The sequence below is a fragment of the Erithacus rubecula genome, assembly GCF_903797595.1.
Source record: "Erithacus rubecula genome assembly, chromosome: 11".
Taxonomy (NCBI): Eukaryota; Metazoa; Chordata; class Aves; order Passeriformes; family Muscicapidae; genus Erithacus; species Erithacus rubecula.
This window is the reverse complement of record NC_136663.1, coordinates 6,432,584-6,446,960: the sequence shown is the minus strand read 5'-3', so window position 1 is coordinate 6,446,960 and position 14,377 is coordinate 6,432,584. Positions and strand designations below refer to the sequence as shown.

The window sequence follows — 14,377 nt, the reverse complement described above, 5'->3', positions numbered from 1 at the left end:
GGGAATACAAACATGAAAATTGAATGAGGATGCTGACTAGCAAGTCTACAACTAATTTTGAAACCCTAGAAAGACATCTTAGGAATCTGGGCTTGATCCTGCTCTCGTTGAAAGCAATGGACAAATTTGTATTGACTTGGAAGTGGAGACCTGGATCATTAAATTAAATTATTTCTTCCTGAAGCCTTTAAATAATAGTGAATTGCAGCAGCAGCACTTTGCAAACTATAAGCTACTCAGTTAATTTGTTTTCAGGAGCATACAATATACTAACTTCATCAGATGAATTATAAAACAAAATAATTTTAAAAAAATACTTTCCAGTCATAACGCTTTCCTTTCTAGAAAAATGAAAAGCAAATCTTCCTACAAGGATCATTTGGCTGATTCACTACTTGTAAGAGAACATTCAAATTGCTTGCTACATCTCCAAAGCATTTTTATGTTGATCCTATTGGTAGGTAAGACCTCATCCCTTGCATTTCTGCACAATCACATGTTAAGCAAGCAAAACTAAACCAAGAAAATTCAAATTTAGAACTGTTTTGACAGCAGCATTAGCCTGCATTAACCTAGTCTAATTTTCACAGTTCTACCCAAACCAGCAAACTATTAAGATCAGTGTAAGGTGTCTGCTCACCATCCTATACTCAATTCAAGCATATATGGCAAAGCTAAAAAGCAACAGCTAATCAGTTCTACTGCTGCTGCTGGGGAATATGCATTATTTTCCTGGGCTAAATTGCAAAAATATTGTCAGGAAGTGCTTAAATTCTCCTACATCACAACTCTTCATTCATAGATACAGATACTCTATTTCTGCTTACTCACATAAACTTTAACCACTCATGGTAAAAGCCCTCTTCAGAAGCTCTCCAAACAAAACCATCTGCAAACAGGGCTCTGCTCCTGCCTACCAGACCTGGGAGAACAAAGTGAAGTTGTGGTCAAATCCAGTACAGCCACTTTTAGGAGTGGTCTTTACACCTGGAAACAGTAGCAATGAATCCATCCACTGCCATCAGCAGGGAGGTGACATCCAGGTAAAGCTCAGCAAGTTTACAAGTTCTCCCAGACTCTCCAAGTGGAAGTTTTCCTTTGCAAGGGCTCCTGTGTGTCACAGATACTCTTCTCAGCAACCACAGATCTGCTGACAGAGCTGTTCATCTGAGGACTTCAAAACACTTTTAATTGACGGTCTGAGTTAGCCCTGACTTTGCTCAAAACAGAGCTGCCACAGCTTTCTGCACTGGCAGATGATGCTCTGGTAACCAGTGTGAGACAGGACATCTGTCTAGGGACAAGTTTTATTACACTCACTCTGCCAGCTCTGTACAGCCAAAGGCCCAGGCTCTGGCATGCATCAACAGATGCTCAGGAAGAGGGCACCAGAACCAGGCAAAAATGGGGTGATTCCTCCCTCAATGCAGAGCTCAAATATCTGCCTGAGGTGTTTTGTTTGCTAGGGGTGAAGGGAAATGGTGTTTGTTGGTTGGTTTTGGAGAAAGAAATAGGGGGAGATACCATGTGTAGATGCAGTTTCACTACTCAGAAGAGAGGTTAGCTTCCTATTTAGAGAGCAAAATGACAGAGAGCAAAATATAAAGTGTTATAAAGTGTTATAAAGTGAACTGGTGTTCCACTTAAATCTCCCACTGCTGTTGACAACTGAGCTGATATTTCAGAGACACATTCACCCCATTTCTCTCTCAGAACCACTTCTCTGAGCAGGAACAGGTAACTTGGACCACACACCTGTGCACACACAGTCCATGCACCTCTCTTGTGTTCTTTGTATCTTTCAACTACTTCATCTGCTGTTCAGTTACTCAGTAATACCTTAAAAATTACTCTTAGATTTCATCTCTTTGGTAATTTTAAATCAACCAGCAAACTCTGTTTCTTCAGATTTCAATCTCTTTCCAGACCACTTACATCACATTAATTCTTCATAATTAGAACATTCTGATAGACTCTGCTGATAACTCTTGGGATAGCATGTTCAGGGGGACTCTGCTGGTAACTATGGTAAAAGCTGGACCTCCAATCCCTTCTGCACAAGCATCTTCTCCCTAATTCTGCTACCCCTTTTGACCAAAAGCTCATAAAGATGATCACAGTACACCCCATTAACTGAGTTTTTCTTATTCACACATAAGGCACTGAATAAGACAGACAGTCTGCTTTAAATATCACCCCAAATTCCCTGAAACATTGCACAGCCTGAGCTGAAGTTGTCATGTCCACACTGTCTAGCAACACTAAACCAGCCAGATTAAAGGCAGTTCATGCATTTCAATAAACAATGCTATTATGCTTCCTGAACACACAGAACACTCACAGACAACACCCTCCATCCTTCTCCAAAGAAAACCAAACCAAAACGTGTCCAGAACCTGATGCACACGTGCACATGCACACATACTTTGCTGTGAATCTTTCCATGTTTAGTGAAAGATAAATATTGCAGTTGAAGGGCCCAAGCAGCCCATCTTTCTATTGCATTTACTAGACAGCAGCAGTGCTAGAAAGTAATCAGTGAGCATCTGAAAGATGTTTTCCTAACACTAAGGAGATTGAAAAGGGTTTAGTATCTTTAATAGTTTTACATCAAAGAGGATTATAACAAGCGATGTAACAAATGCCCAAACTGGATTGATTTTGTACACAAAGCTTAAATCTCTGGGCCTTCAGGGAATTATTGATGGGCACAGAGAAACACAGGACAGCCACTGATCCTTGTCTGGCTTTGTCTGCCAGGGCAAGCTCTACCTGGCAGGTCACATACCTGGGCTGCATCAGCCAGGATAAATTAACCATGAGCCAGCAATGTGTCCCTGTGTCCTCTAAGAAGGCCAGTGGTGTCCTGGGGGCATTAGGAACAGTGTGGCCAGCAGATCAAGGGGGATCATCCTTCTCCTCCACCCTGGTGAGGCTGCACCTGGAGTACTGCATACAGTTCTGGGCTCCCCAGTGCAAGAAAGACAAGGAACTGATGGAAAGAGTCCACTGAAGGGTACAAAGATAATTAGGGGACTGAAGCATCTCTCTTATGGGGATGAGCTGGGCTGTTCAGCCTGGGAAAGAGACAGAGGGGATCTTATCAGTGCACACAAATATCTTAAGGGCAGGTGTCAAGAGGATGGGGCCAGATTCTTTCCTGCAGTGGCCAGTCACAGGAAAAGGCACAGCAGGCACAAACTGAAACACAGAAAGTTACATCTAAGTATGAGGAAAAGCTTCCTTACTTTGAGGGTGACAGAGCACTGGAACAGGCTGCCAGGAATGCTCATGGAGTGTCCTTCTCCTGGACAGGATCATGTGAAGCCTCTTCTACATGAACCTGCTATAGCAGGAGATTGGACTGAATGATCTCCAGAGGTCCCTTCCAACCCCAACCATTCTGTGCTAGGTGCCCAAGGTCACAACAAGGAAGACAGAATTAAAACAACCTGTGGAGATGAGATCAGCAGTTCTGAACCAATGAAAAATATGTCGGATTAAGAGATAAGACACAAGATTTTGCTAACCACCTTCGTTGCTGTCACATGCAAAATCATCAAATCAGCTACCTCTCTGTGCTTTCATTTCCTCAGCTATGAACAAGGACAGGAATAATTCTTTGTTCTCTGCTTTAAGCATGGCCAAAACCAGTAACATCTGCTGATCCAAAGAAGTGGACACAAAGCTTTTGGAAGGATGGAAGAACTACCCCCAGGAACAAAGCAGACTTGATACCAGTTTACTCCCAGCCAGCAGGGGCTGCAATGAAGACTGGAGGAGAACAATAGAGCAGATGAGACACATTTTCAAAAGAGCACTAGATTCCAGAAGTGCTGGATTAAATGCTGATAGACCCATATCCTAAACTCACCCCAGGGAAACTGCACTGCCCTCAGGAGTTCCCTTGGAACTGCTGCTCAAGACCTACTCAGAGAGAACAAAACATTAATGAACAAGGGTGGAATTTGAGCCTTTCAACATGGCACATCAGAGACACTCTGCCTGCACCCTGCATGCTGGCACACCTCAGTGACAGGAGCCTTCAGGTGTATGCAGAAGACCAGCAAGAACAAAATTTGAATGTGCTTTTGTACTTTGTATTTACACTCACATTGCTAATGCTGTACAAGCACAGCTGCACTGCAGCCAGCTTTGTTTCTGAACCAACTATTTTATAAGCATCCATCATGATTTTCAATGTAAACTGGCAGTAAATGGCATTTAGAGCAGCATCTGTGTTCAGTCTCCTCCTACAAGTTTAACTTTTATGTGACTCAAATTTAGTCTTTTTTCTTTCTCAGCCCTCCTTGCAAGACTTACAACAATTTAATCAATCACAACCTGCAATCTTAGGGATGCATTCCACAGATCAAAGCAATTCCAACAGAAGGTCATTCTATTGTTTCTCTTTAGCCATAAGAGCTGGCAATTGTAAAGAAAATATTTCACCTTTTTGTTACCTGAAGAAAAATTCACTATTCACTATTAATACAGAGACAATAAATAATAGATGAATTGGAGAAATACCACAAGCTGTGGGAGAAGAGAGATTACAGGCTTTTCATCACATTCTCCTCATCCATATTTATGAGTCCCTCAGGTTTTCTGGGTAATCTGAATAAATGGATTTTGGATGATATGGGCATGGTAAGAAAACTGCTTTCCATGAAGCAAGGGAATAGAACTGTGGACATAACAGAATTAGAGATGCTCATGATCTATGTGCAGCTGCATTCATTACAGGACAGACCACAACATCACTGAAGAACATTTACCTGTGTAACGACTTTAAAATGGTAACAGCCCTTCCTATGACCAGCTGCTGAGCAGAACAGAGCCACCTGAGGCCCTAGTATATCTAAACATTTAGTATGGATCAACATTCTAATAAAAGACTGGTTTGTGGAAATTACAGAGAGATAATGGACAGAATTAGTAAAAAAGTGCCTTTCAAAGCCTAGGCTGTGTTGAATATCTATTTTACATTAAAATGTTTCATGTGTATATACACACATTTCTCAATGTACCCCAAAATGATTAAGAATTACTTATTTGCCTGGAAAAACTTTAAAATCTATAACTGAAAGTTAAAAAGCAAACCAAAACAAACAGCAGGAAAAGAAAAACCAAAAGGAGCCCCAAAGCCAGACACAATGGTGGGCAGAACCCAAGTCCACACACAGACATGGTCAGAAAAGGACTGTGTGAAAGCAGCTGCTCACAATACCTAAAAATAGCTTAGCATTCCTCCTTTTTGGTAAAGCTCCACCAGATGCTCCTGGTACCTTCTGGAAAGAGAGAAAGAAACAATTAAAAATCCATCAAGCGAGACAACAGTAAATGTGCATTAACCCCCCCTATCAAATCACAGTGCTTGATGAGCAAGAATGTGAATGCTCTTTGCTCTCCTCTGACACTGGGGCTCATCCCTGCCCACCCCCGTGGAGAGAGGGAGCCTCCACCTGAGTCCTGCCCTCTTGGCTTGCTAGCAATTGATCAGAGGGTGTCCCAGAGCCACCAGGGGGGACAGCTGCTCTGTCACCAAGACACAGACACCCAGCACCTCTCAAAACTCTCTCCACTAGATCCCCAACAGCATTTCTTCATGACTAAAAGCTGAATTAGAGAGCAGAAAAGGCTATTATCTGCACAAAGGATTCAACCCTTCATAACCAATTGATCTGTTAGCTTTATCCAGAAAAAAATGCCCTTTCCATCAGGATCTACACCTGTATCCATTAATCCAAATTAACACCATGTGTTTTCCAACTATTAGAAAGTACGCCGGAAACTTGACAACACCCAGCTCATTTACAGGGGCATTTTATTGTATTATTTAATTTAAGGACCATAGCAGAAAACAGTAACTTCCAAATGAGATTAGGATTCACTACTTTTCCAATTTAGAATACCTCAGACTGCAAGGGAAAACACAACTAACCGAGGAAATGTCAAAGTCAATGCACTTACTCCTTAAGCTGTTTATTAAATGGCACCATTAAATCAAATTAAATCAAAAAAGCCTCTGTGGCTATTTGGTGCCAACATGATGCATGATGTTGTGTGTAATGTTAGTGTAACTGGCAAGGTTGTTGGGCAACTTTCTTTTTTTTTTTAATAATAACATTGGGATACAACAGGTGGAGAGAAACCAGCCAAGAACCTGTCAGCCTACAGGGAAAGTTCATGTTCCCCTCTGCCCCTTCGCAGGCAAAAGGGTCACATATTTTGGGTGGTTCCCTTCACCATGTAAATAAAGCTTTGGCCTAAGCAAACTGCTTTAATCATAAGTGAGGTCTTATGCATCATAGGAAAATTTTCCATTCTTAGAAAGAGCAGATGCTGACAAACACCCCTTGGCTGCATCTGAGACCAGAATCCATTATCCACGGAGAAAAGCCCTTGGGAAAAGTCGGGGTTGCAACTCCAGCACTTAAAATAAAGATAAAAATTCCTCAATGAACTGAAAATAACATGTAGAACATTTCTTTCTTTAATGCTACTGGAATTTAACAAGTGGGAAGGAAGTAGCCAGGAATCTATTTTAAATGTATTTTAAATCTTTTTTAAAAAAAAGTAGTAGCAAGAAACAACATAACCCAATTGCAAATATATTATGAATAAATTACACAATCTCCACCGACTGTATTTCCAGAACAAAAAAAAAAAAAATGTTTTTTCCAATACTTGGAAGTTCCCATAGAATTCTGATGTCACCAACTGTGATATTGTGAAAGTCATTAAGATTAGAGATTTCAAGGAGAAAAATATAAACACCTCATGTGAATTCTATCTCAGGCTGGCAATTGATTTTTGCAAATGCATCAGAACTGAAGATGCTCAATACTCCTGAAACACCCACAACTTGACAGTCTTTTTTTACCTTGTCAGAAATCACTGAAAACATTCTCACATTCACAAATGTTAGAAACATTTTTGTTTCTAACAGACGTGACACACCCAACAAATGGGAGTGACACGAGGCATCAGCAGTGGCATTAAATTCCACTTGTGATGCTCCATGGACAAGGAGACAGTGCAGCCTGTTCTGCTGTCTCTCACTTTTTATAACACCATCATCCCTGGATACCATCCAGAAACCTATCCCTGTAGGAATTCTTTATGCTTTTCTGCCCAGTGTTTTCAACAGGGCTGAGGTATCACTACAGCACCAAGCTAAAGCTCTGCCTGGAAGTGAACACCACCCAGGCAGATGTATAAAAGTCATACATTACAGGAAGGAGGTTGATTTAAAAATTCTGAAGAATGTAACTCTATGGAAAAGGAAAAATAAAGATCAATTTCCTTTATTTAGCTATGAATTTTACCAGAGGGTGCTGTATAACTTGCACTTGTGCCCATCTCTGATGATTCAGCAGATGCCTCTGGTGCTGAGCTGCCACAGGGAGATGCTCCAGCTCTGCTTGAGCCAGCAGGCTGAAGATGTGACCCTTTTTTTCTAATTGAATTGTGACAAAATACACAAATGGCATTTATTCCAAACATCTTGGGAAGCAACCTGGGATTTCTGCAGCAATGCAGTGCATTCTGCAAGGATGATGCCAAGGGAACCACAGGCAGGAATAGCAGCCTCACTATAAGCATCTTAAGATAGCATATCCAATGCCTTTGGCTTTACTGTACCCTACACCATTAAAAGATTGGCTTCCAAAACCAAAACCACAATGGAGCATGTGCCAGACACTTCATAAAACACTTGATGTTTCACATTGCTCAAAGGAAAACACGGATAGCACTTCAGAAGTAAACAGTCATGGCACAAAAAAGAAATCCACAGCTAATATATGAAGAATCCTGGCTATGAGCCCTAGTAGATGATGCAATATTCACCTGCACTGTGTAGTCAAGCCCTGTTTCCTGCCACATGACCCAGAGAAGCAGAGCGTTGCCACCTTCCAGCACAGAGCCAACCCCTCTGCTACATCATGAGTCACCCAGAGAAAAACAGGAACCACTGAACTTCTTTAGTCAAAGGGGTTTGCAAAACCAACAACAGTTGGAATATTTGTTTCTCCATTTTCGAGTTCTTCAGGCTAATCTTTATCAGAAAAGAAATTTTTGAGGCCTCATTTAAACCCCAGTTTAATGGAAGAAAGTTATATACAAGTAAAGCTGACAGGATTTCTGTCTACCTGTCTCTAGGTAGCATCTTTCAGGTATTTAATTCAGTCAGAAAAACCATTGCTAAAAAAAGAGTAGACTCTGCAATACCTCAGTTAACAGAGTGAATGAAAATGTTGGTATTGCCCTTAGAAGGAAAGACAATTATAAAGTATAACATAATTTATCATCTCATTCTGGAAGACATGCAATCCACCTTACTGTAATTCTGATAAAATATGAACAGTCCTCTACTGGAAATAAGGTAAGAGGTGAGGGCACTTCACATAACTCAAGGCCTTCAGCACCCAGGGGAAGCATTGCTGTAGAATGAGACACAAGGATTCTAACCCACCCCCAGCAGCTATTTTAAGCCCTCTAACTTGTCAATAGAGACAGAGCTTATGGGAGAGTGAGCTATAAGCAAACCCAGTGCTTTCCATACAGCTCAGGTCAGAAGTAATTAAGAGTCTTTCAAAGATGCCAGACAAACCACAAACACAGAGAGGCTGTACGTGACTGCTGATTGTAGTGATGGTATGGAAGAGCAGTGAACATGAGGTTTATGTGCACACTCATGTGGGGAAAGGCTAAATGAGGGGCAGTGTGTGACTCTAGAATCTAGCATCAATTTAAGCTAAGCTTAAGATCTCAGGCCAGATCAGGGTTTAACTACACTGGAATCTCAGGATGAAAAATAGTCCTGTCACCCTGAGATGGAACCTCATATAAAAAATAGATCACAGCAGCTTCCAGCCAAATCTGAGCCAAACTCAGTAACTGCACACTTGAAAGGCATATTTCAGAAAAATATTTAGCTATGTACAGTATGCACATAACATGCAGACAATATGTATGTGATACACAGAAGTGAGAACTGAAAAACATCAGTAAAAGTCAGGAAGGAGCTCCCTTTAAGGTCTGACTCTTGAGGGCTTTTGATTCATCTCAGAACTGAAGCTCTAGGACTGGTTGGGATCCAAGCACCTGGATTTGATATCCAGCCCCAAATCTGAACATGTGCATTTCAGTCACTCAGGACTGGTTCTGTGTCTGAAATGCACCACCCAAACGAGCACAAGAGACCCAGAACTGCTGGGGTAGTTCTCTGGGAACCCACAGGTCTCACCTCTATCAGGTGTCGTTTCAGGTGCAGATAGACACACTGTCCTGTTTTCCGGTAATGCCGCTCGATGTGCTCCCTTCCAAATCCCAGAAACGTGTTCATGCACACATAGAGACCTCCTTCTGAATCCTACAAGCAATGACACAAACAGTTACAGCAGGGAAGGAACTGAACAGGACAGGAAGCACCCAGCACACAGGAAAAACCCCCAAGAATTGCAGTTTCTTTCTGTTATCAGGCATGCACTTAAAGTATGGCTCTCATGGCATATTATGGTGTTTACATGATCAGTCCTCTAAGAAACTTCCCCATCATATCACTTATCATAACACATCATCCCACAGTCTATAGAAACTCTTTGAAATTAGTTACCTGGCAACCACAGATTAGTAAGTGTCAAAATTGGAAGTCTAGAAATTACTCTTGAAAAATTCCACTAGAGTGCTCAACACACAAAGGTTCATAGGTACAAAAATTTGTAAAGCATAGAAATAAGCATGAGAATTTATCTGAAATAGCAGAATTTCTTGTGAGCACTTGATTGCAAAAGCATCATTCCAAACCAGAAGCTCAGCAGAGCTGATGGTCCAGGGACTCTGCCACAACTTCTACAATTGATCACAATCTTGTCTGAGAAAAAAAGATCTCAAGTGACCTTGCAGCCCTTAAAACTGGCTAACAAAAACTTGGCAAGTGTTTTGTGTGCATTCTTCACTATCTACAGACCCCTGCCATTTGTGCAACTCCAGAACCTGGAGACAAGGGCATTACAAAGGGAATATAAAGATATATACTCCTGGTGCTGATGACAAATGCTGGCATTTCAGTAACATAACCTGGCATCACTTTTTGCTCTCCCTAAACTGTTGATGCTGGCTGTTAGCAGGGTCTTGTTCAATTTTAGCACCACTCTTAAGATCTCTCCTACATCAGACTGCCAGGAGGACTTTCAGTCATCTGCTCATTGGTGTTGGATCAATTCTTCCAAGCCCTCTAACATGTATTGTTTTGAGTAGGTGGTGCATAACAAAGATTGAGCCTTTCAGAAGCTCTGTGACCTTCCTTCTATTGTGAGCACGTTTGTGCTATTGGATAGCACAGAACATCTTGTGTTAAATTCCCCAAAGAACATGAACTAAACTCATTCACAGGCACCTCAGAAGTAAATTATAATTATATATATGAAAGTAAGGATCACTAACTCCAGAAACACATGCATGCTGCCTGCTCCTCTATCCTACATTCCAAATCCTTCTGTGTTACCTCTTTCTGTGAGAAAGTCATGGATGTGTCCTCCACAAGAGGATCCTAGAGGCACCCAGTCTAAATAAAAATACACAGTGTTGTCACTCTACGGTCTCAGGAGCTTTGTTTAAAGTTTTGTTTTCTTGGAGATCATTCTCTCTTTTTCTGGAGGGAATTCAAGAGACCACTGAACCATTTCTGAGGCAGCCTATGACAACAACCTGACACTTCCAGTATAGGAGCTAAATGTAGAGTCTGAGTAAGTTGGTTGTGGTTACTAACAAAACAGTTGTTTCTCCAAGAGAACACATGCAGAGTGTTCTCTCCCACAGCTTGGAAAGAAGTGGACAGACTGTTCAAAAGTCCAAAAAGGTCAGAGTGTGAAAAAGACACCTTTGGAGACAGCTGAGTAAAAAATTAGACCCCTGACTCCTGTTTGGTGCTCAAAAAACACTTGACTGTGATTTAAGACAAACTTTATGCTGGTTAATTTAACCTCACTGAGCACACAAACAGTTTTGGAAGGAATGAAATTTTACACTGTATATGGCTTGTAAATCTTTGTATTTGACATTCATTTTAGATATGTGTGAAAGTTTATGCTAGAGGAAAGCAGCTTATCTAAAGTATTGGAGACACTATTCTATACCAGAAATGTAAAACTTGTTCTGATAAGCAATACCAGGAACTTTAGCTGGGTATTTTTTTCCCCCTCACACTTGTTTGAGGATGCAGCAGACGTGTAGTGTGAAGTTTAGGATCAAGTAATGTATAAACATTGTTTTCCCTTATCACTCCAATCTAAAGACACTGTTGGAGCAGAAGCATGTACATGCTCAGGCTCCATCACTGCCCAAGAGCAGATCAGCCTTCTCACCTTCTAAGCAGAAGGAAAAGGGATTGCTCCTCACTGTATTTCTGCCTGTTCTTTGCTGCTAAGGTGGTAATTGTATGCTAGGTGCTTAATTCAGAGAGGGAAACACACAGTCCATACCAAGGAGAAAGATATTAAAAAAAGAAATAAAAGCTTTCTGTTACTTATTTAGTCACCAATTAATGTTTGGAGGAAGGAAAGAGGCAGAGAATCCACAGGGAAAGAGAGGTAAAATGCACAGTTGCTCACTCTCAGACTCCAAAGCAGAGCAAGGAGCTGGTGGGTGAGAGGTCTGGCAAACACAAGCACCAGCACATGAGGACAGAGAGAGAGATCACCCCCCCATTCCACACTGCTCGTGGCACCAGACAGCAACAGCTTTCACTAACCTCATCAGCATCTGAACTAATGACCTCCATCCCATTACCAACCCTCACAAACCATTTAGATCCCTCAGGGAAATTCAGAGTTCAGCAATCCCAGCTCCTGAGGCAGCTCAGACAACTGTGACTGTGCACAAACACAAGGGCTGTGGTGATTCCTAACATGGCACAGTTGCAGACCCAGGGACAGTGTCTCATGTACAGGTGTTTGCCTTAGATCCTCTGGAACAATGGCAAAATTTGCAAAAACAGACTCACAGAAGAGATTAAAATGGCATCTTGAGTCTCCACACCCAAACATGAAGAATGAGAAGCTCATCCATCCTGTTATATATAAAGTAAAATGTGCCAGTTATGACACAAGGTCACTCTCTTTGTGCATTCTGTCATGGTTTCCATGAGAGTGTTTCCCTACAAAATCCATGCCCACACAGAACTGCTACAGGTTCTGCTCAGGGTATCTGTTCATCAGGAATCACCATTAATTAATCTGGCTGTGGTCACAAGAGTCTTGCTGTGTAACTACAATCCAATATTTAATGTATTTGGAAAAGTTACAGGACCATCCCTAACATAAACACATTGCACTGAATCCAACAATAGTCCAACTAAATGGCACATATTTTATTTCAAGACAGGCTTAAAAAGAACAACAGATGTTTTGGCACTTTATATTAATCTCAACAACACATAGTAATTAAAAATGAGGAACAAAAAGAAAGTCTGTCTTTCTTTCAGGTACCAGTACTACCTACACTGAAACAAGGAGGAAAAAAAACCACAGCAAACCATAGACAACCAGGTGAACACCAGGACACAGAGATGGCTCCAGCAAACAAAAAGTTCATTTTTAAGTTTTCAGCTCAGAAAATGAAGTTACTTCTGGGGTGGGGTGGGGAACCAACACGAAGAAAGTGTGCTAAGGCCAAGAATATATCTAGTCACAGTCAACAGAAACATGGGCTATGAACAGTGGTGTAAGTCTGCCTTTTAGACAAATGCCCTCTGTCACCCAAAGGTGACAAAAAAGTAATGGTGACTAATGGAAAGTAGAAAAGGAATAATAAGAGGGTAGAATTTGGCATCAGGTAAAAAAAGGATCAGAGAGAGAAGCAACAGAATCAGAATAAGGAATGGAAGGATATTGACATACACAAGCATTGATGTCAAAATACATTCAAGGAGTGAAGAGGAGCCGTGTACTACTGGAAGTGGTGAAAGAGGAGAGATGGGAAAAGAAGAGCTGAGTTGGGCAGAGAAAGAAAGGACAAAGGACATGGAAGTAGGAAATAAATTACAAGGCTTCCAGTAATTGCACTGTTAACTTGAAGTGCAAAAAATCCTTCCCCTGCTCTTCTTTTACAAAAGCACTATATAGCACTGGATATTTCCCTACAAGCAAATTAATTCACAACTGCTTAAAAAAGATTCCTGGAACCTCTGCTGTAGCTCCTAAATGGGCACATGGACAAGGCCAATCCAGTACAGCACTTAGAACATTTCCTGAGGGAATAAAAAAGCTGTGTGGGCCAGTGAGCCTCTAAACCAAAACCAAACCTCACTCCAAGAGGTGGACTGACTGCTCACTCCCCTCTGTAAATCACAGGTGGACTCCAGAGCAGCACATATGAATTCCAAAGCAGTGCCTTGGACAAGTCACATGCACAGGCAGGATCAAGGCTTCACAGTTAGTGAGCAAATACAATGGCAAAACTAATGCTGGGTCAGGAGTTCTGCTAACCTGCAACCAGGAATAGAGAACTTCCACCCATCCATCACCACTGTTTGGGGTCAGTTAATCCAGGTGCAGACTGTGTGAGCTGCTGGCAGAGGTGTCTGAGATCCACCAGGGCTTTGCCAAGCTCCAGCCCAGTACTGCAGCCCCAGCAGTGCCACCTGCACTGTTTCCACAGCACCTCAGATGGGGGGGGTCTGCTTTGTGCAGAGCCCTGGCTGTACAGCTCTGCTGCTCACAGAAACAGTGCTGTGCTTCCAGAACAGAAAAGATGGGGAGAAGAGTTGAGATGGAGCTCCAGCATTGTCCATTTATCTGCATCTCTGCATTTATCCTCTGACACTCTGGGTACCTCAGAGTTCAGGTCTGTTACCCAAAATATTCCAGTCCATGACCACTCTGACCACAGGATGGTCAGTGACACATAAAGAGGAAAAGGCAAATTTAAATCAACCCCAAGGAAATGCACAGTGCACATGCACACTAGTTGTTCTCCCAAGCACCAGTCTTATTTCTCATGTGCCAACCACTGCAGGCACATCTTCTGCTGATGTTACCATTCTCCAATTTTAGAAGACCTGTGAGTTAACTGATGTGAACTAGTTGAGTGTCCTGGTGCACTTCCAGCCAGCAAAACACCTGCCCATGTGACAGCTTGGGCATGGTCCCTGTCAAGCAAGGGCACCACACTGCTCTGACTTTCCAGGTGACCACCCACCACCAAGCAATTCACTGCCTCACTAACTGGAGAGCATTTTGCAGCTAGGCCAAAATCCTCATCTGGAGTATTCCCTTTGTCTTAGTGTGTTCAGTCCTCTTGTTTCTTCTCTGCTGCTTTTTCAAGATCCAAGCCTACGCCTCACAGACATGGGCCTCAGTGACTTTCTGAT

General features: G+C 41.9%; 1 protein-coding gene across 1 annotated transcript in view; it reads right to left on the bottom strand.

The window, feature by feature from the left end:
• Window positions 1-14,377, bottom strand: part of USP13 (ubiquitin specific peptidase 13) — a 48,710-nt gene that overhangs the window by 29,684 nt on the left and 4,649 nt on the right. Inside the window, exons 2-3 of the mRNA XM_079314651.1 lie at window positions 9,254-9,379; window positions 5,231-5,291 (exon numbers count right to left, since the gene is read on the bottom strand). Coding sequence (XP_079170777.1) covers window positions 5,231-5,291; window positions 9,254-9,379 — 187 coding nt within the window. The remainder of the gene's footprint in view (window positions 1-5,230; window positions 5,292-9,253; window positions 9,380-14,377) is intronic.